Source organism: Diplotaxodon limnothrissa, linkage group LG1 (assembly GCF_057381915.1).
Source record: "Diplotaxodon limnothrissa isolate DT_005_m linkage group LG1, D_limnothrissa_male_GT1.1, whole genome shotgun sequence".
In the NCBI taxonomy this organism is placed as follows: Eukaryota; Metazoa; Chordata; class Actinopteri; order Cichliformes; family Cichlidae; genus Diplotaxodon; species Diplotaxodon limnothrissa.
In genome coordinates, this window is record NC_140596.1 from 42,031,858 (window position 1) to 42,054,620 (window position 22,763).

The following is a 22,763-nucleotide window of genomic DNA, read 5'->3' on the forward strand; positions in this document are numbered from 1 at the left end:
GGGAGTGAAGAGAGAGAGCCTTTGGAGGACGTCAGATTCCCGTCTTTTCCCTCACACACCCCGGAACCCTGGACCCCCCTCCCCTCCCTCCAGCACTTTGTAAATAGCATCACCTGGTGTCGTTGTGTAAATAAAATCTGTAAATCCTGTAAGGAGTCCCGGTCTGCGCCTGAGTCCGTTAACTGAAACCTGACAACTACAGTACACATTTTCTAATGAACTTGGAAAGAAAAGCATCTGGACTTCTTTAGGTTGCTTGAAGACGTTTCACCTCTCATCCGAGAAGCTTCTTCAGATCGAAGGTCAAATGGTGGAGTGGTTGGGGTACTTCTAGCTGTGCTCGATGTCTGCAATGTTGCCTTCTGGTAGTTCGATGTGCTCAGTTCTGACTACCCTCCCTCTCTTTATTACCATCTGACTACACTTCTTCGATCTGAACAACATTCCGATGTCCTTGCTGCAGATCCTGGTGGTGTGGATCCGTGAATCGATGTATCGTTCATGCCTGACATACAACTTGATATCATACATGTGCTTCATTAGTGCTCCATTCTGTAGTCAGTATCTGCAGCCAGTCTTGTCAGTGATCTCACTGAGGGGGTTCAGGCCTATGCATAATAGTAGTGGGGGCAGAGGACTTCCTTGGTAGATCCCGCATTTGATGGTGACTTGTGCTATGGGCTTGAAGTTGGCCTCTAGTGTTGTACACCCAATCCACACTGAGTTCCTGAAGAAGGCTCTTAGGGTCCTGTTGATCTTGTATAGTTCTAGGCATTCCAGGATCTAGGTGAGGGGCAAGTTATGAGTCCAGACAGTGCACAGTCTGGTGGGCCTGGTCTTACAGTCTTAGATGACTGTTCTGTCTACCAGTAGCTGGTGTTTTGCTCCTATGGTATTCATACTAATTCCTGTTCAGGGACATTTCAGTGGTCTGCTCTAAGGTCCACCAGCCACTGAGCGTTGGCGTTATGTGTTGCATCCTTCTGCCATATGCTCTTCCTGTTGTAGGCTTGAGATGGAGTTAGCCTAGCCTTGGTGGTGCTGTTCCACTAAGAGTAGACCTTGGATGGTTCTGTCGAGAACAGCTGATTTATTCTCCTGTCCTCTATTTCTCTCGCTCATTGTTAGTATGGTGGGTCCTAGGGACCCTTACTGGATGCAGATGCCACAGTTGGGATTCGAACCCACAACTCTCATAAGATGGAAATGGCTCCAGAACAGCATCAGCATGAAGTAGGTGAAGGAGGAATAATAGATGCATTAAACATACATTACATTTACAGGGTTCTCCTTTTGTCCAGTAGTTCAATATCCATGCTAGAAAGTTTTGCTTGTCATTCATCTTTATTTAGCAAAAAATGATCCTCATGAAGTACCCAATACACACCCAGCAGGTGCATGTAATGATTGGGACAGAGATTGTGTCACCACCTCATATCATGATCACAGAGCTTTTAACCACCGTCTTTATCAATGAACGGAGCTACTGGTTCAGTTATCATGGAGTCACAGGGTTGGAATATCATGAGAATATTTGAAAGCTCTCTCATTATCCGTGCTCTACCTTTCCACCAAGTTTCATGATGTACAAATTGTACTGATCACAGACCTCCACCTCTGCTTTTGCCTTTTGCAGAAGAACAGAGTGTGTTTGCTTTCTTTCACAGTTCTCAACTTGACCTATCTGTTAACATCTCCTCTCCATTATGCAGCCTTAACAATGATTTACGCTTGTCAACTCATCACCCCCTGCTGCAGCTCAATTGAGGTGAGAACGATATTAGCTCAATGTAATCAACGTCTCAACCAGTCCCAATCAAGGCTTAGCCCCCCTCCAGCCTGCTTGATGTGATTTCTGTCACAAGTGATGGGAGGGAGGAAGGTCTGAGAGCTGAGCTAAACGTCACCATGCTCAATTGTGTGACAATGATGTGACTTGCACAGCTCCATTATAGGAATTTGTAGTTAGTCTTAAAATCTTAAAAGGATGAATACAACAACAGTGCAATGCAAAAGAATCATTTACATAAGAAGTCTGCAAAAAACCCAAAACACTTTTACTGTAGGCATGGTAACATGATTCAAGGGAGAGCAAACTATATTCCTCAACCAAGTTAGCTTCTATCAAGGGAAATCATGTCCAGGTTTAATGGCAAAACTGGGATTTTTTTCAAATTATTATGGTTATAATTAATAACACACATTGACAGTGCATTAATAACATCACCAAATTACTGAAAAACATTATCACTTCCCACTAGTGGGAATACTAGTGCTGGTGCTTATTTTACCATAGAGCAGAGTTAAGAAGAAAGTCACCTCAGTCACGCTGAAAATAGTAATAAACAAATGAATGAGACATTAAAGTGTGCATTTAGTGGAGCACTCTATTGGCTCAGGCAGACCTAAAGTTACTTTAACAGGACACCAAACCAACTTTCTAGCATGTCATCATGTTCCTGACTTGGTGCAAAGCAACCACTTTCTCAATGAGTGTGAATTTCAGCCTTATCCACAAACATTAGTGGAGCTACTTTTCTTCAAACTCTATGTTGAAGCTATTCTAAACAAAAGGAAAGAGTAAATATATCTGCAGGAGAAAAAGTGAAGCATAGAAAGACCATGACCATAAAATGAGGAAAAACTACATGTGAGAACAGGCAAAAGTTACTAACATGCAATAGTGGCTTTACTATTCAGTCGTGTCAGCTCTATGGATATCCACTGGAACCATCTGAAAGCCCACAACACTGGCTGTTACCCAGTGACTGAGTCATCACACAATAGTAGCTTATTCATCAGCTTGCACACTCCTGTTTCTGTCTAATAGCCCCACTATAATATATGTTTATCTTTTTATTGTAGAATTAAGCTTTCAGTTCAGGGTTTCATTTTTGGCCACACTCTTACTTCAAAGAGGGAAGTGGATTTCAACTCACCTCTGTCAAGACTGTAAGTGACTCACTGCCTGTCAGTGCATTGTTAAACAATATCTTACTACTTGCAAAGAATGTTTTGTTAAGTTTTATATACAATATATACACAAGTTGTTTTTTAAAATAATTTACCCATTAATCATACATCAAATAACTGAAGTATAAACAAAATGCAATTTTTAAATAGCGACGTAACAAAGGGAAAAATCCAAACCTACCCCTCTATGAAAACCAATTATTCCCTCAACCTAATAACTTATTGTGCCATCGTTATCGTTGAAATAATCAAGCAGTTTCAATAACTGGCAATGAGTCTTTCACTTCACTTATATGCAGAATTGCTCCAACTGAAAGGGTTTTTCAGCATGAACGGCCTCTTTAAAGCCACGTCAAAGCATCTCAGTATTTACATGGCAGGACTGTTAAATATGAATATCAACAGAAGATGACAAGATAAGACAGAAAGGCAAAAGACACATGCAGGACTCGACGTATATCTAATAACTCAGATCATTTTTTTGTGTTGTTACTTTCTTGAATTTCTTGAAATTCAGCATTTGCACCGTGTTAAGGTTGCTGTCTGTTTTATCCTTAACTATTAACTGATGAAGGTCTCGTATCAAAACTAAGCAAATAAAAATAGTCACTGTGTGGGAGTCAGCAGTAGAACACTGAAACATATCCATACAATGTAGAGGTAGAAATAAATACCTTAGTAGAAAAATGTAATTGCTTTTCATTCACTCATGTGTGTTGATGCTAAAACAGGTCTGCTGGGAATTAAAAAATCAAAAAACCAAAAAAGGAAGCTTGAAGCATCTTCACTGATGCTTATATAACCAAGTGCCATGTCTTACTGTTTAATCTGAAGAGCATGATTTGGATGAATGATTTTGCCCGATGCATACTCACACTCATGCACATAAAAACACACATGCTCAAAAACAGTGAAAGCACTTGAGCCCTAAATGACTGTTTTAAGTAACTGTTTTCATCCCCGTCATGCAGAGACAGTGGTGAGATAGAAAGTCATGTGACCTGGACTAAGCTGCTATGTATTCTGAGTGGGTCTACCTTACAATACAAAGCACCTTGTTGTGATTTGGCGCTGTATAAATACAATTGCGTTGAATTGATGATAGGATGAGCATGTAGTTCTCAACAGTCTACATTCAAAAACCGTAATGTCTCTGTTTTGTTCATAATGGAAATGAAGTGATGTGAAGACATGCTGCTTGCATTTTTATAGTCCAACATCTGGTCATAATTTTACTAAAATACCTAATAATGGATGGATGGATAGCTGCTACTTAATATTTATCATCTCTGGAGGTTTATGCGTCATTGTTTGACACACACAAACCAGCTCAGCACTGTGGCACCAGCACAGTTGTTACCTGTAAATGTGGTATCAAATCTAAAGTGCTTTACAAAATAAGTGATTCTGGATTCTCCAGTGCAGCAGTGGAGCATCTGTCCTCGTTTTTGTACAAACACGTCACATCTAACAATGAGCCCCTTGGACTGCTCTTCAGTTTTAGTTTCAGTTGGTTCAGTCGTTACTCAGCCAACACAAGATGCAGCTAGTAACTGCAACCAACCAACCAACCAACCAAATGAATTACATCATAAGTCATACTTGGACAAGATGGTGGCACACTTGTTAAAAAACTAAATACTGAAACTTCTTTTTAGAACAGGTATCATGAACAATGACCTTTTAAAAAAAGAAGACAGTGTAGGCACTGTAAGTACACAGTTACAACTAAACAAGAGAGTCTAAAAAAATCTATTTAAAACATGTCGTTTATGTACAATCAAACTTTCTTTGTGTACCTGCAATCTTGACGTGGATTGGGCACATATCCTGGATATGCTCCATCAGTGATGTCACGACACATTTTGCTATCTCTGTCTGAAGGCAGCAGGGTCCCTGCTCGAACCATCAGACCCAAACAGTGCTCAAATGTATTCCTTTCTTCTGGACCATCCTCCGTGAAGAAACAGTGGCCTAGTGTGTCATATCCCACCACATCCTTTACCTGGGAGGCAACACAGTACATTACTGATTGTAGAGTAGGTCACCATAGTGCATGGGGTCCATTTCAAATCTAACTGTAGAAAAAAATGTCTATAACAAAAGTGTGAACTTTCTAAAGTGTAATTGCTCATCAGAAGCTCCATTATTTATCAAATGCGTTTCTTTTGTGGCTTAGGAAGCAAATTCTTGCACCAAATTTAACCCAACTTCAGCTTTGAATTCTAGTCAACGAAAATGGTTTAGTGCAGTGGTTCCCAAACTTTTTCATGTTTACGTGAGATGAATTGCAGAATGATGACAAAATACTGTTAATCTGACTGTCTGCAGGTTTTACACGCAGTTACTGTCCCTCCATTTACAAAGGCAGAGGCGTCACGGTGTCATTATTTTATGTTGTTGTTTTTTTCCTGTGTAATAATATTCAACATTGCATCAATACATTTTTCAAAAAATGCCTCTCTGTGCAACATGGGTTCAAAAACATAAACAGCTGTGGGATCCTGTTTGTCTGTGACTTGAACCGGGGGAACAAATCGTGGCAGGATCAGCCTGATGTTATTTGTATCCTGCTGTAACTTTACTGTATAAAGAGCAAACATCTCCAACATGTCAGGAGCAGTTAGTCATTACAAGAAGTGTTTGAACTAAAAATCAAGAATGTGGGATCCTGTTTGTCTGTGATTTAAACAGCCTGGCGAAAACCAACCCTGCAGGGAGACCTACCTCTGCACCTGTGCAGGTGAAGCCAAAGGGCAGATTTGCTTCACCATATTTTCTAGTCTTTGTTTTAGAATGAAGTTGGTTTGGAAACATATTCAGCGACGTTTCATCTCCTGCTTTGCGTTTGTGTGGGCGCACCGTGCTAGCAGTGTCCAAGCTTTCTGTTTTTTTCCCCTTTTTATACCGAGCCCCCCCTGCAATGGCTCTGCAGCCCCCTAGTGGGGCGGGCCCCACACTTTGGGAAGCTCTGGTTTAGTGGATAAATGCAAACTGATAAGTGGATGAAGTTAGGTTGAATTTGTGCTTGTTATTCGCTTTCCCTTTTCGGCCAAATTTAGGATACATCAGTTTAAAGTCTGTGAAAGGCTGAACAAATGTAGCCAGACAGAAACACACATGGGCAGCCGGTGCAGGACAGAGTAGCACTAATGCTACACAAGCGACAGCAGGGAATCTTGGAATATGATGACCAAAGAAGCAACCTGCTTGATATGAACCTGAAAACTGACTCAGCTGGACCCTTTCAATTTGGAGGAGTAGCCACTCTGAGTCCAACATGAATGACTCCTCAGCCTATCACTAAGCCAGAGCCTAGACACCCTTCAGAGATGTCAGTGGTCTACCCAGACCCTGTGACCATAGGTGACAGTAAGAACATTAATTAACCGCTTCAATTTAATACTCAGCTCTCTTCACCACAACAGATCTAATCTCCCGCTCCACTCTTCTTTGGCTCATGAACAAGACCCCAAGATACTTATAGTCGTGCACTTGTCTTTAATAGCTTGAATCCCCCTATTATCCATGTCACACAGTGCTCAATCTCCTGCGTTTTAATTCATATATTTCATATACATCTTCATACAAACTGTTTCTTTCAGAGATTTAAAATTATATGCCTGTCACTATAATAATGATTTTATGAGACATTACTGGAGACTAAAAAGAATATAAAACCCTTTAAATGAGGTCATCGTATCTGCCTTAGTAAGAGTCACCAACACCAATAAGTACGGCGCTATACGAATACAAAAACACTCTCCCTAACATTACCAGGTTGCTTCTGAGCCAGTGAAGGTTAAGAGCTGCAATAATGACTCTTAACAATAAATTACACATTTTTATGTATGCGTTCTTATATATGCATTAATACATACAAAAAATACAGAAATAAATTATACAACTTCCTAACTGACCATCAGTCCATTGGAGCCGTGGATAGTGACGCAGCGGGAGAAAGAGTGGTGAATGGATAAATCGCTGACAGACGTTGGAGGGTCATAGCCTCCCCTCTCATCCACATCTCCATTCATGTGAAAATGGACAGGATAGTGTCCCATGGTCTGCTGGCCCATGTGCTGCAGCTCCATCCCAGATATGTGGACTGCCCTAAAACCATGCTCCACCTGGTGATGACAGTGGACACATTGCAGTCAGAGAGCTCAAGTTACTGCATCAATCAGACACGAGCAAAAAAACAAAAGTACATGAAAAGCAGGACTAGCAACACTAGAGTCAGATTTAGATTTTTAAATCATTATTTTATGTTTTTTTATTCTAATGTTCAATTTCTTTGTTTTGCACATAGACTGTAAATAAAAGATGGACGTAGCTACCAGTGTTGGGTGTAATTTATTTCTTTGTACTTTTTTACTGTGATCACATGACATTGTTGATTAACGCAATAATGGGACTCCAGTTTGGTCATGTGAATCAGGGCTCTTAAACTTGCGGCCCAGGGGCCACTTGCATTAACATATTAATGTTGAGAAATATAGTGCAATTTGTCCCTTGAAGTGACTTTTTTGTTGTTTGTTGTTGAGTGTAATGTTAGGATAAGTTCTTTAAAAAGCAAAAAATTATTTAACATGACGGCGATATGAGCAGAGCGCACAAACATGTTGAGGCTGAGTTCAGTGAGCGAGTCAAAAACTAAAGTGAACACTTAGGTCTTCATTTTGATTTTGTTAAATACAAACAAAACGATAGCAGAAGTGCTGCCACGTGTCTGGCCACAAAGAGAGGACCGATGTGTTTATTTGGTAGTTCAATGTAAGGCTTCAGTTAAGAGTGAGGGAAAAAAAATGTTCACGTTTGCGGTTTTGTCTTGTTATACAATATTTGAAATTAAAAAAACAAAAACAAAATGCTACATTTTAGGAAATATTTCTCAGTGTTTTCATGTTAGTTTTTTGCATTACTTGAACACTACAGTGGCTCTCACATGAGATGACAGTGGCAGCAGGGGCCCACAGCTCATTTTAGTTTGAGACCTCTGATGGAGAGTCCTCTTCACACACTGAGGTTAATTATGGAGTTCCACAGGGTTCAGTGCTAGGACCAATTCTGTTTACATTATACATGCTTCCCTTAGGCAGCATCATTAGAAGACATAGCATACTTTTTCGCTGCTATTCAGATGACACCCAGCTCTATCTGTCCATGAAGCCAGATAACACACACCAATGAGTTAAACTGCAGGAATGTCTTAAAGACATAAAGACCTGGATGGCCGCTAACTTTCTGCTTCTTAATTCAGATAAAACTGAGGTTATTGTACTCGGCCCTGAAAATCTTAGAAATATGGTATCTAACCAGATTCTTACTCTGGATGGCATTACCTTGGCCTCCAGTAACACTGTGAGGAACCTTGGAGTCATTTTTGACCAGGACATGTCCTTCAACGCACATATTAAACAAATATGTAAGACTGCGTTCTTCCATTTGCACACTCACTGAAACTCCCTGAAAAGCCTTCAGCTAATCCAAAATGCTGCAGCAAGAGTCCTGACAGGGACTAGAAAGAGAGAGCAGATTTCTCCTGTTTTGGCTTCCTGTTAAATCCAGAATTCAAAATCCTGCTCCTCACATACAAGGTCTTAAATAATCAGGCCCCATCTTATCTTAATGACCTTGTAGTACCATATCACCCTATTAGAGCACTTCGCTCTCGCTCTGCAGGCCTACTTGTTGTTCCTAGAGTATTTAAAAGTAGAATGGGAGGCAGAGCCTTCAGTTTTCAGGCCCCTAGTTATGCTGCAATAAGCCTACGTTGCCCTTTAGCCATTGAGTGTTTGTTTTTCACTCACTATGTATTTATACACCTCTCTGCATTTAACCATTAATTATTATTAGTATCTAGCTCTCTCTCTATTAATGTAGGATCTTTATCTTATAATAGAAAGCACCTCGAGGTAACTGGTGCTGGTGCTATATAAATAAAATTGAACTGAATCAAGTATGTCTTGTAATGTAGTGTAATGTAACTCATTGCAGTACTAAACTCAATAATTACATCACGGTTACAATGATGTCATTCTTCAGTTCTCTGCCAGCCGGGCGAACAGAAAGAAACATGTTTTTTATTTCCTGGACACTCTCGCGGCTACAATCAGCTGATTTCCGTGCATGTGTGGGAGGTAGAAAGTGGTACAGAGATGCAGATTTTGAGTAGCGGGTATAGACATGACTTTTTTTCAAGTGCAGAGAAGGACAAGAGTGAGACGGTAAAGTGGGAGATACTGAATTACTTTTTAAAGTAACGAGTGATGTGTAATACGTGACTCTTCCTGAGTAATGACCCCAACACTTGTAATCACTATTACAACAGCCATTGTTCAGTGAAAACTTTAAATCAATGTAACAAAACTGGAACAAGACAAATCCCCGACTCCCGCGTTGAAATACGCATGTCTGCAAGCATCTTCACAGCCTGGTAGATAACAAAACACAAACGAACAAACCACAAGTCGACACCATGCATCGTTTTCTTCCAGGTAACATGTTTGTATTAATTAGTCACACTTTTGGATCCTGATAAGTCCTGAAATTTGGCAGGTTGACATCAGTGTCTGCTAGGCCTCACCTCTGCTACTTCGAGTCACCACATTTGTTTCCACTTCACTGAAGTATTTTTAAAGGAGTTATATGATCAATGACATAACTTGCTATTAAAGCAGCAACAATACTACGAGAGAGGAACAGAACAGGACGTTAAAATAATGAAAACACTGAAATTTGGACAAATAAAAGATGAAGTTACAGACAGGTATGGGTTGATGTGGAGAACGAAGCAGGATGGCAGATGCCAGGAGACTCTGTGACGCCATGCAGCTATGTCCCAAAAAACCCAGAGAATCATGAGAACCAACACTTCTTGCAGTCACACTGGTTTTCATTACATCATAGTGTTTGTGAAAAGGCTAAAAAATGAAAGAAATATCACCCGGATCACAGTCAGCGACATTCAGCTTGCGACCAGCTAATAATTCTGGAAATGGGAGGTTTTCACACGACAGGACTTGTCCTGAGGCATTTAGTGTTTCTCACCCTCTGTGTGTGTGTGCTCATGTGTGTGTTATGCTATTTCATGCTCTACACACACCCATGCATGAGAAATATGTGACATGAGGCTGTGATGGAAATTTATAATGGAATATGATAGCTTGCCCTGGGGAAAGGGAGGCATTGAGGCAGCAGGAAGACAACCACACACTCCCCCCTCTCCTTCCTGCGTCAGTGTCTCTGTTGCCTCTTTCTGATGATAGGGTGCACGAGGCTGACAGAAAGAAGGACGTTTCAGTGATGAACACATACAGAGGCCCGAGAGTCTTAATGAGCCTTAAACTAAATTAAGATTTTAGATGTTAATGTGGATTATTTGCTGTAGTGGTGCATTAACGTGGAGGAAGTCAGAAGAAACAAAAGACTAGCTTCAGTATAACAACGATGCTCAAAAATGTGTTTTTTTAAAGGATCTTTTTAACTTATTGCCTTTAATATGCTCTAAACACACATTCCTACCAAAGCAGCAACATTTCTATTGTTTAAAATATTTTAAATGTATAATACATATTACACCTATAATGTGCAAAGCACTCTGGGTGCAATTCAGAGCTGCTATTTCTAATGACCCAGAGTTTTAGTGTAAAAACATACTTTGAGTGCCACCGAGCTGCATTTAGTTGTGATTTCTGGCAGAGAGAAAAAGTGTCGGCTGTGAAGGCTACGCAGAAAAAATGACAGAGCAGGAGCACGACTTTTGAAAAGTCAGCGTCCAAAAGAGCTGCTGCTGTGTCCTTTTCACTTTTCTCCCAATTTATTTGACGCATTTAAAAGAGCTCAAAAACAGTGCAGGTTACAAACAGTGACAATTACCAGATTCTGCACTTGTGTAGAAAATGATCATCACTGATTATCACTGTGCGGTTCCTGAGCAGAGCTCATTAGTGAATGGTAAATGGACTGATTCTTCTGTAGGCTTTTCACAGTGCTTCATACAACATGCCTTTTTAAAGCCATTCATACAGCCACTTCTTCTATGCTTAAGCTCTTTCTAGCTACCATTCACACACATTCATGGATGCATCGGAGAGCAACTTGGGGTTAGTGTCTTGCCCAAGGATGTTTGGCATGCAGAATGGACCAGATGGGGATTGAACCACCAACCTTCTAATTCATAGATGACCTGCACTACCTTCTGCCCTTGGGAAGATGGATCTAGGATTAAGACTGGTTCTTAATTACGCAGATGCATGCTCTGATGCACCTGTAACATTTGCTTGAGTGCAGATGTTCAAACAGCTGGTGAGACGAGTCCTTTAGGATGCAGTGTACTTTCTGCAGGCAGTGTAATATGCACATGTCTTCAAGGGCAGGCAGCTGTGTGTTGTTTATCTTTTGTGAAGGTTTATGACTCTGCAGTGTTCTTATCTGCTGCGGAGTTGTTTCCATATCATGTCAGCATGTCGTGAGTGAGGATGCTTTGAATGGTGCAGCAGTACAAAAACACCAGAAGGCTTTAAGCCACTCAGGGTGCACAGGAAGTGCAGACTGTTTTAGAGGGACACAGTGTCCATGTGAGGTCTTCTGTGATGTGTGTACCCAGAAACCTGAAACAAGAAACTCTCCACATTGTTGGTGTTCAGAGCCAGATTATTATGACTCTGAACATAGAAGATAAAATAACCTCTTGTCTGTATGCACACTTATCTCCATTAGATGATCCGTCCTGTGTTTTCTTTAAATGTAATGAAGCTGTTATGAGATGATCAACAGTCATATGTGTACTGAGAACAGAAAGGGCTCAAAAACAGTATGATGGAGCTCCTCCCCCAAGTAAGAGTTTGGAGGAGCAGTAGGGAACCTGAAATTCGTTCAGTGTTATCCAACTTAGTCTGGTCCAGGTACTCAGATGGATAAAGACACACTAGGTGTCACAATACAGTGTCCAGCAAATGTGTGCAAGTCAGTAATTATGGAGCACGATTCCATCTGTGAGCATGAAAGGACAAATATTCTTCCTCTGTGTCTCTGAGGAAGAGTACTGGACTTGTTGGTATACAGTCTGAGTAATGTCTTTTATGTTTTCAAATTCAAATTGGGACCCTATGTTCATCTAGCTGTAGGATCTACAGATGGGACCAAGGCTTGTCCAACCACCTGACAGTTTTTCAAATGTTGACAAAAGCTAATATATCTGTTATCGTCAATGAAAAATGTATTTTATTAAAGCTTGTGTTACTAAATAATCAGGTTTCCTTATAAAGTTCCAGAGTAAATGATGAAAAATGCTGCGATTGGCTAGAGTCCTGGTCAAACACACAGCTGTGGTGTTTGGTATGGTTTGTGGAGGTAGAGGTGGGACAGTATGGCTGAGCAGAAACACTTTAAAGCTGGGCAGCTGTAAAGCACTGGCCTGGGCGTGTGCACTAATCACTCCATCTCTGGGGTTACTGAGGCAAACATGCTTCACTGGTTCCAACGTACCTCAGTAACAGCGAACCGTCGGGTCACAGCCAGCGCAGAAGGCAAAGACTTTGGAACAGATGTGGGCAGGCACACTCAGGTGCTGCCCTCTATGTGAAGTATCTGCTTCACACCCCAAAGCACCGGGATACATGGGATACACATACGTGGGATTGACCATCCAGTTCTTTACACCAGTGGGAACCTGAAATTCGCTAAAGCATGATACATGGTAAAAGAGTGTTTGGCAATCTGGTGGCTGATTTCCTATGGCGAGGAGTAGATCAGGCTGGATAGATCCCAGGCCTAAGTTAGGCAGTGGGTGGATGTGATGGCAGGGTATCGCCTGTGGATTGGTTGTAGGAGGGAATGGGACGGCAGAATGGCTGAGGGTGTGGCACACCTGGAGTGCATTTACTAATTTCTCTGTGTAGTAGCTATGAGGGCGCAGGACGAGGAGTTTTGGCAGAGCACGCGAGCAAGAATGCACCGAAGCTTGGCAGCTTTATACCGTTTTCCTGTGTATGTGTGCAGTAATCACTCCCACTCTGTGGAGCTCTGCAGTTCCTGAGAAAAGTAGCTGTCATTGGTCTGGAATAAAACGTTTTTTGTTGCTTGAATCACAGGTCATAACCTTCTTTTTAACAGGTTTTTTTTCTACTCTTGGGTCCATATCCCTAACTTCACCTCAGACAGCTGAGGCAGAAGCCCTGCATATCTGCTTTTACAATCTTATAAAAGGATTATCATTATCATCATTAAGCAGATGGCAGAACACTATTCTATAGTATAGCCCAAGAATTAAAGTATGAAGCTGGGAATAAATGGCTACGACAGGTTCTCTTTAAAGGGATCGTTTTTCCTCCTTTTCAAGCCTGTTCACACGGTGTTGCCTATTCTGCAAACGACAGCTAACAGAAGAGTTTACCTTCAAATGTCCTCCGAAAGTGTCAAAGTTGAAGAACTTGCAGGCCTCATTGCCATAGCAGCTGGGCTCCATCTCACCACGAAGCAGGATATTATGACTCAGCAGGCCGACCTCGGCCCTCATGTCTACCCCATCCACCTCCTCTCCCATGTGGATAAACTTGGCTTTACCTGCATACACAGAACACATGCACAGTAAAAAAGAACCGTTGGTGTGAAAACACACTGACCTACAACACATCAGCGTCAGAGACAAAGACGACGAGTTCAACTCTGAGTCAAGCACAGGAGCACTTCTTTACCTCTGCCTTACCCACACTCAGACTGAACTTATTAACATCCACGCTGCACCTGCTGATAACCTTGTTGGCCAGTGAGGACGACTTTCCTCAGCCTGCTGCAACCAAAAGGCAGCGTGCCCTTTTACTCCTTGAGCAGTTGCAAGGTTTAAGGGCCTATTCCTGTGGAAATGCAACTACTTCATCAATGTGGTATTTTCCTTTCTTTTAGTCTGACGTTGCCCATCGCTTTTTGATGCCCAGTGCAGATCCCATAACACAGACGCAGGTGCTTAATCAAGTCAAAAAGCACAAAACAATTTGTGCAAACATCAAATGTAACAATTTAATGCAGGAGAATCAGGGAGTTGGAAACGAGATAGAGCCAGTGCAATTCCAATCCATTACAGTATCAGTTTTTTCCTACAAAGCCACCAAAAGAAATCAATAGCATCATAATATCTACAGATGTAAAAAAGAAAGAAAGAAAGAAAGAAAGAAAGAAAGAAAGAAAGAAAGAAAGAAAGCATTCAATAAGAATCATCCTTAAGTTCACAGTGGGTTTTTTTTGGAATTCAAAATAACAATAACAGCATCAACAAAGTGTTAAAACATTTAAAAAGACTAGAATGTAGAAAAACGGCAATTAGTTAATCCTGTGGCTGCAGTAGTTCTTATAAGTTAAAGGCAGGATAAAATAAAAGACCTTTTACAGGTAAGTCTTCCAACCACACAGGCACAAACCCAGGTGTTTGCTTTGATGGCCTCTCTCTCAATTTTGTTCAGCAACAAGGTTAAAAATGCTAAATGGCCTGTATTCGTATAGCGCTTTACACTACATTCAGTCATTCACACACACTGGTGATGGCAGCTACATTGCAGCCACAGATACACTGACAGAGGCGAGGCTGGGCCCTCTGACCACCACCAGTAGGCAACGGGTGAAGTGTCTCGCCCACGGACACAACGACCGAGACTGTCAGAGCCGGGGCTCGAACCGGCAACCTTCCGATTACAAGATGAACTGCCAACTGTTGAGCCACGATCGCCCCAAAAAGACAGGTTACACCTTGACCAGTTCCCCAACATTCAAGAAGAAAATTCTCTGATTATGGCTTTGGGAATACCAGCACAAGTCACTACGCTGACTGATTCTTTGGGGGAAAAGGCAGGAGACCATTCTGTTTATCCAAGATGGACTCAGTCACTGTGCCATCATCTATGAGTTTGGGGCATTTTTGATCAATGCCACCATGATAGTGTTTTTGAGTCAAAATTTATTTACATGCTCTGACATGTAATCACTGTAATATTATTTGTCAGATACTTTCATGAAAAATGCTCCAAAGGTACCAACAGCAGGTACAAAACAACAACAAAGTGTTTCTGAATTCTGCAATCGTTCTAAAACTCTGTAGCGAGCAAAAAACCCAAAGCGTCCCCCACACCTACAGTCACACTGGGCCTCATAGGCAAGCTACAGTATTATGTTTTTTGTAATTAAAATAAAGCCTTGGAAGGACCATTTATACCTCAGTAAAAAAGCAGTGAAGGAAAAGCAAAAATGATCCCATGAAAAGCAGTGAGAAGTAGAAAGGACAACAAGATCAGAGTAAGTGGAAGACGGCTCTTAGAAACGATAACAGTTCTCGTCCGCCCTCCTCCACATACATATCCTCAACAACACAAACGTGCTGATTAGAAAAACTGAAGCCAAGCCAGGAAAAAACTGTCAAAGAAATATTCAAGTGTGAAATCATACACCCACACATGCTTAATCTCTTTTCTCCACCTACTCCCTCCACCAGAGCAGCCAGAGCTTAAAAAGTACAAAAGAACATTTTCATTCTGATTTAAAGCATCAACAGCCCAGACTTAAAGGTTTTAGATCCCTGTTCTTTACAATGCAAACAAAAGAAGAGTTACTGAATGCTGCAATTTCTTCTGCATTACAAAGGGATGCGCTAAAGAGGTTTCACTTGTATTTGCTCAATAAAAAGCAATACATTGTTTTAAGTTGGTTACCTGCAGCAGTACCGTATACTTCTTTGCGATCCCTTTGACGCTGTTGACTCGCAGATAGCACTTTGCACACTTTAGCCTAGTGACTGGTGATTGATAGGGGTCACCGCCAGCAGCATTCAGTGACTACTCACAATTAATCGTTTGCAGTTAGGACAGTCAGGAACTGTTCCCCTGAAGGAAAACAAGCCTCTTACCCCACTGGGAGAAACCCCAGCGTACAGGTCAATCGCCCCATCTCTCACCGAGGCAATTCCATGCTGGTAAAAGTCCAGCCCTTCTCCAGGAGACTGGTTTTTGAGTCCAAGAGATCCACTGAAGTGAGCACAAGGTTAACTCGTATCGTCCAACATCAGACACCAACTGGGGCTCTTACGTCACCAGAGCGATGAGTTGTGAGGAAGTTGTAGATTTGACCTCTGACTGCACACTGCACCTGACTCCTACAACACCTCCTCCAGGTGATGAGCCAATGAGAGGGCTGCACCTCATAGACTTAGGCCTGTGAGCTCAGAACTGGCTCCATGGTGGGGCCCTGTTAATCTTGTCCTGGGCACTATAGTGTGGTCATGGACTCAACTGAAGCTACCAGGGGCAAAAGCCCCCTACAACATATCTCCTGGGATCACTGGGACACACAAACCACCATGACTCAAGGAGGCATAACCAATATGCCTGTTAGAACTGTCAAATGTTCAGATGATTGAAGTCATACTGATAAATAGCCTCAGGCTGTCTCGCTCTCTTTCTCATCTATCTCCCAGCTCTCTGCTGGGACAACAAAAACAACACTCTTCCTGTTTGTGTATAACCTCAAGGGTGGAGGACAAACTCGATTATCAGCGTGTGTTCAAAAATAGTGCTGCAAAGTGGCACGTGAGCAGGAATTATTTTAAAACTTAGACTCTTCCAGTCAGGACTCTCTGAGAGAGCAGTGGCATGGTTCTCAAACTACCTCAGTAACAGGACTCAGTGCATTAAATCTGACGGTCTATGTTCTGACTTTGTTACAGTGCACAGCGGAGTGCCACAGGGTTCTGTATTAGGTCCCCTTCTATTTATCATTTACGTAAACAATCTTAGTCTACATGTGCCAGATGCAAACTTGCACTTCTATGCTGATGATACAGTTATTTACAGCTGTGGTTCAACTCTTGTCCAAGCCATCGACTCCTTGCAGAAAGCCTTTTCTGCTGTCCAGCACTCATTACATCAGCTTAAACTTGTTCTCAACGCAGACAAAACAAAGCTCATGTTGTTTTCTAAATCAAGGAGACGAGCCCAAACAATCCCATCAGTAACCACTCTTGAAGGTAATAAAATAGAGTTGGTTCACACCTATAAATATCTGGGAATCTTAATTGATGACTCGCTTACCTTCAAACCACATGTAGAGAATCTTGTGAAAAACCTGAAGTTAAAACTGAGATTTTATTTTCAAAATAAGTTGTGTTTCTCTTTTAATACAAAGAAGCGGCTTGTTGCTGCAACATTCTTGCCTGTGCTGGATTATGGTGATATTCTATATATGAATGCTTCTGCTCAATGTCTTCGAATGGTTGATTCTGTGTATCATGCTTGTCTGAGGTTCATCACTAACTGTAAATTTCAGACTCACCACTGTGAGTTATACTCTCAGGTAGGATGGCCTGCTTTGGTAAGTCGGAGGAACTCTCATTTATACAGTTTTATATATAAGGCGATACTTGGGTTGCTGCCTTCTTATATATGTTCCCTGCTTGTAATGAAACATGCTGGTCGGTATTCTCTTCGTCCGCATGGTTACTTGTTGCTTTCTGTTCCATTTGCCCGAACTGAACTTGGTAAAAGAGCTTTTGTCCATTTAGCACCCTCGGCCTGGAACAAACTGCAGAAGGAATGGAAAATGACTGAATTCATTTCATTAAGTGATTTTAAATCTAAACTACGAATCCTTGAGGCCAAGTCCATAACATGCAACTGTTTCAATTAGATTGATTGTCATTTTAACTGACTTTTTATTTTATTTGAATTTTATTGAATTTTATTTTTATTTTATTTGTATTCTTTCACTTATTGTTGCATGTGTGTTGTTGCTGCCTGTGTTTGAGTAATTTCTGTAACTGTGAGACATCTGCTGCTGCCTATCTTGGCCAGGTCTCCCTTGAAAAAGAGGTTTTTAATCTCAATGGGATCTTCCTGGTTAAATAAAGGTTAATAAAAAAAATAAAAAAAATTAATGTAACAGATTATAGTCGTGCTGAGAGTGACAAGAGCTCTGAGGAAAAGCCTCGGGCTGGTAAAAGCAGGGCTTTCACTTAGCAAAATAACAAGTGATGTCAGAGACCTAAGGAAAAAAGAGAGCGCTACTAGGTCTGATATTTTTATGCAGCCATGCAGAAAAGAAATTCCAGCAGCTTCAGTGGAGACTTGAAAATAAATCTGTTAATACTGAAATGCAAACTTATCTTTTTGGTGTGTGAATTAGTGTCAGGAATTGACAGGTAGGAAAGAAGATGCCATGCCAGTTTTAACTTCTGCAAGCACCAGGGGCTTTTCCGAGGGACAAACAGGAGGGCTGACAAAGCTGACCTGAAGAGCTATAGCATGTGAATGCAGCGAGACAGAAAGAAAAATAGTCTGGAAGTGAATGTTTTCATATCAGTATGCGTGATGGTATCCAAGTGTGTGTGTGCCAACATGAATGGGCTCAGTCAAGAACATACAGTCCTCCAGGATACAGGCTAAGACTTTTCCTTGGCCCTGAGTCAGACCAAACACCTTCCACCAACTCCCACACACTGCTATAGGCTGTCTCCACCTGGCCTCTATCACACTGCATATTTAGAAATACACATACCCACAGAGGATGTGTTACCATCCTTTCACTCGGCTTACATTCATTTCCTGATATCTTTTTCTAGCTCTAGTTCCCTAGTGATGAACTATCCTTACTCTGGCAAGTCTTGGTTTAATGATTTAAGCAACATGGAACTGTCCTCTATAAGGGAGGCAAGTCCTCACAATGTGGCAAATACACAATTGTCATGACAGGAGTTCTAGATAAATAAATACATACAATAAAAAAACTAAACAATAAATAGCAACTTCAGTGCCTCAATAAAATGTCTTTACATGCTGTGGGTAAAAAACAGTTGATCTGTGCTTGCAGGTAAGTGAACATCAGAGAAAGTGAAGCCTGTGTGACCAAATGGACATTTGTGCATTAGGTTAAAACTATTGTGATGTGCATCAGCGAGACAGGACATTTAATTGGTGAAGCAAACTTCTTTTGGCTAACGTTAGCCTGATGGATCACAGGCCAGCTAATGTATCTAGGCTGGCTACGTTGTCTATACGCTGCATGATGATCTTGTAACTTGGCTGGCCATCAGAAGATTCACAGTATATAACCACATAGAGTTATACCTAACAATTACATCATCCGAGTGACTTTGTGAAGAAGTCCAGATGAACAGAATTAGGTTTTTGGAATTTCCTTAATTTCCTTACATGTATCGAGACATTTTAACAGTAACAGTTAGTTGGCTAATCCTAGATTGACTGTTAGTGTTACTGCTACCAAATGCTAAAGTCTAATATGACTTCATGATAATAACTTACCTCTACAATAATCGTCAATATGGAGATAAATTAGCCAGCTAGCTGTAACTTAGCTACAGTGCAAGAATCTTGTGTGCAAGTCAACATTATTGTTGCAAGTGAAGAACAATAGTGCAGGACAGACTCGTGCACATCTTATCATTTTCATTTTGTTTTTGTGGCCAGTGGAGGAAAAAATAGAAACAGAATGCTGACTGCAGCTTACCTAATGACTAGGTGTGACATGAATTATGCTAAATTATGGTTCAGTGGGAACAGTAAACTGGTTGTGCACTTGGCAGTCTGAAAGCATTCGTTGCCAGCTCAAGGTGTGTAGTGTACAAACTGGTCTGAGGGTCACTCTTGCTCGTGCTGTTGTTGCGCCACCAGTTAAATGTGACAAGTGACAACAACGGTTCCTAAAAGCTTTATATTGTAAGGCAAACACATTAGAGCACCAACAATAATTATTAGTTGATAAAATGATGCCACAGGATCACACCTGCCATAATGCCATGTTGTTCTCAGACCACACCTGAATCAGTTGTGCTAAGTCACTTCAAAAGAAACACCTTCAAATGTTCAAAATGTTCACATTGCACACTCCGATTGCTTTTGCTTTGAGATAAACCTGCATTAATGCACACAGCAGACACAAAAGTGTGTGTGTATCTAAAGGGTGAAAGAAGCTGCCTCAGTGTGTTAAAGCTGACCAGACTGCCTTGCAGTTACAAGAAATTGATTGAGGGTCCCTCACCTTATCCTTCAGTGATAAGTTTCCACTGGGCTCAGCCTTTTTTCATTAGCTTAGCTTCTTTCTTGTGGCTACAGCTCTCACTTTTCACCTTGTGGTACATTTGGCAGCTTTTTAAGTCTTTTAGTGCCATAAAAGTAAACTTAGTAACTTAGCAACACACTTGTCTTGACGCATTCTCAATCAATCCAGGTAAGTAAATCTCCAAAGGTTGATTCTGTTCATCTGAAAACGCTACGTCCAGATGAACAGAATCAACCTTTGGAGAGTTAGCAACACACTTGGTTTTATTTTTCAATGTAGAATCAGTTCTGTCAAATAAAAAGAAGATGTGTGTTTATGACTAATGTTGAATGTTTACTTGGTACAAACCTCTTTCAGCCATTCACACAAACACATTTTTCTCAGCGTAGGTGCTTTCTATCGAGCATCCACACTCTGATAAACACATCAGGAGCACCTCAGCATCAGTGCCCAGGGATTCTCCTTTAACACATTACAGTTCCTGAATTCAGACATTTCAGGTGAATGTCTGAATTGTTCAAAGTACAACTTCCAGGCGGTTTCCCATCTAAATTACACAAAATGGGTTTAATTAATGATGCTTAATGTTGCAAATTTAAGATAGAAAGAGGCACCTATGTGCATGCATTATGGGAGTCTTCCAAAGTTTTTCTTTTCTGGAGAGATGTTTTGGATTATATGAGCCAATGGCTAAAGAATGATTTGCCCAGGTCATCAAGACTGCGCCTCCTTGGAAACAGTCTAAAAGTATGTAATGGGAGAACTGATGGTTGGTTTAGTGGTCACTGACTGTGACCATGGAAGAATCTGTGACTTCATATCCAAAGACAAAGTGGAAACATAACTTCATGTGAACCAGATAGTGTATACTGGATATCTGACAGATGAATATTACCCAGTAACTTAGTATTGGGTCAAATTTCCTTGCACTCTATGTCAGTGTCTTTAAACTGTCTTGTTATGTGTTAATGTTTTTATGTCTAATTCAATCAAATCTGAATGATTAAAATGTTTTTGTGTGAGTCTCAGTCTTAATCTTAGTGGGTCAGTGGCCACTTACTAAGGGACAAGCCCCACTAGTTAAAATACCTGGGACTCAGCATTTGGTTTTAGAACTGAAAATGTCTCTTGGATGAGAGGTGAAAGAGCTTCAGATAATTTAAAGAAGTCCAGCTGCCTTCTTACAAGCTCTTAAGATTAAATTTCATGTAGATGCTTCTAGAAGGATTTTTAGATTATGTGAAGGCAACAGTATAATCATAAAACGCCTTGGACACATACTCCATTAATACAGGCGTCTGTTCTAATACACTTTTAGTTAATCGTTTAATGAAACTGAAGCAGAGTTGTCATTCAGAAAAATGAAAAATATTCAGTGTTCACCACTAAACTAATCTGACTCTGGATACAATCAAAGAATGGCATTCCAGTTTCTTCAGAGGTAATGACAGCTTACATTTTTTAATTAGTTTCACTCGTTTCAAGGCAGTGGGACTCGAGTCATGACGTACTTTTTAGTCAGTAAATGGTAAATGGCCTGCATTTGTATAGCGCTTTTCTAGTCCCTAAGGACCCCAAAGCGCTTCACACTACATTCAGTCATTCACCCATTCACACACTGGTGATGGCAGACCACAGCTACAACTCTTTTTCAAAGACCTGTCTAGGACACTATGTGCCACAACTCTGAGTGAAAGCTGACATTTGACTGTGGTGCAGAATTACCAGCAGCATAAATTCCCGTCCTTGCAGCCTAGAACTGCAGCACACTGTCAGCTGCTGCACTCTTACCTCTGACCTTCAACTGGTTGGATGCGCAGGTCGGACAGGGCAACAGTGTAAACTCTTCAGCCTGGTGCATTGAGTAGTCTGTACTGGCCACCACCACCCGATCCCCAGGCCCCCAGCCCGCAGGGTGGTCAGCCAGCTCCAGGATGCTGCTGTTTGACATCATGTCGATGGAAACAGAGGCCTGTGGACGAACTACAGGGTGAGATGGAAAGAGTTAGGCGAAAACATGCAGCAACGCTGACACACCCATAATGTTATGCAATAAATATAGTCCTCACAACAATTGTGTTAGCCAAGTTTGTCAATCATCACAGCAATCAGGAAAAAAGAGAAAACTTTCAGACAACTTGACCTCTGACCTCTAGCCTTGAGGTCGAGGTTACTGAGATTGATTCCTTATGGAGTTACCGCATTCAAAAGAATTTCATAGAACTTGAACTCTGACCTTCAGAATCAGCATACTTTATAAATCCCTGAGGAAATCATGTGGGTTACAGTTGCTCCAACGCAGTAACAGAAACAGACTATTTAGCAATACAATATGTTACAGATCTACAAATTTAAGAAATAACACAATATATACAAATCACTCAATAATAAATATCAAGGACTGACAGAGGTGATTATAGTATTGACGGGAATATTACTGAGTAGAAAAGCGCGTGTGCAGAAAGGGTGCAACTACTGCAGTGTTTACAGTGTGTTAGATGGAGGAGATGTGCAGGTAGAAGGCCACGCGCAGGAATGATCTCACAGTCGCTGAGATTAGAACTAAGCTGAGGTTTCTAGCAGATACACCTGTGGTATCAGTTTCAAAGTCCTCTGGTGCTCCGTTCTCGAGTTATCGCATTCACAAACCTTGGCATCCACACCGCCTCTGCCCGCTCAGCAGGATGATGACAAAACCCCATCGCCTTTAACTGCTAAAAACTGTATATGTG

At 41.2% G+C, this 22,763-nt stretch overlaps 1 protein-coding gene across 1 annotated transcript in view; it reads right to left on the reverse strand.

Annotated features, from left to right (window-relative positions):
- cemip (cell migration inducing hyaluronidase 1) overlaps positions 1-22,763 on the reverse strand; it is a 105,413-nt gene that overhangs the window by 38,754 nt on the left and 43,896 nt on the right. Inside the window, exons 10-13 of the mRNA XM_085358853.1 lie at positions 21,823-22,014; positions 13,373-13,542; positions 6,894-7,103; positions 4,773-4,978 (exon numbers count right to left, since the gene is read on the reverse strand). Coding sequence (XP_085214979.1) covers positions 4,773-4,978; positions 6,894-7,103; positions 13,373-13,542; positions 21,823-22,014 — 778 coding nt within the window. The remainder of the gene's footprint in view (positions 1-4,772; positions 4,979-6,893; positions 7,104-13,372; positions 13,543-21,822; positions 22,015-22,763) is intronic.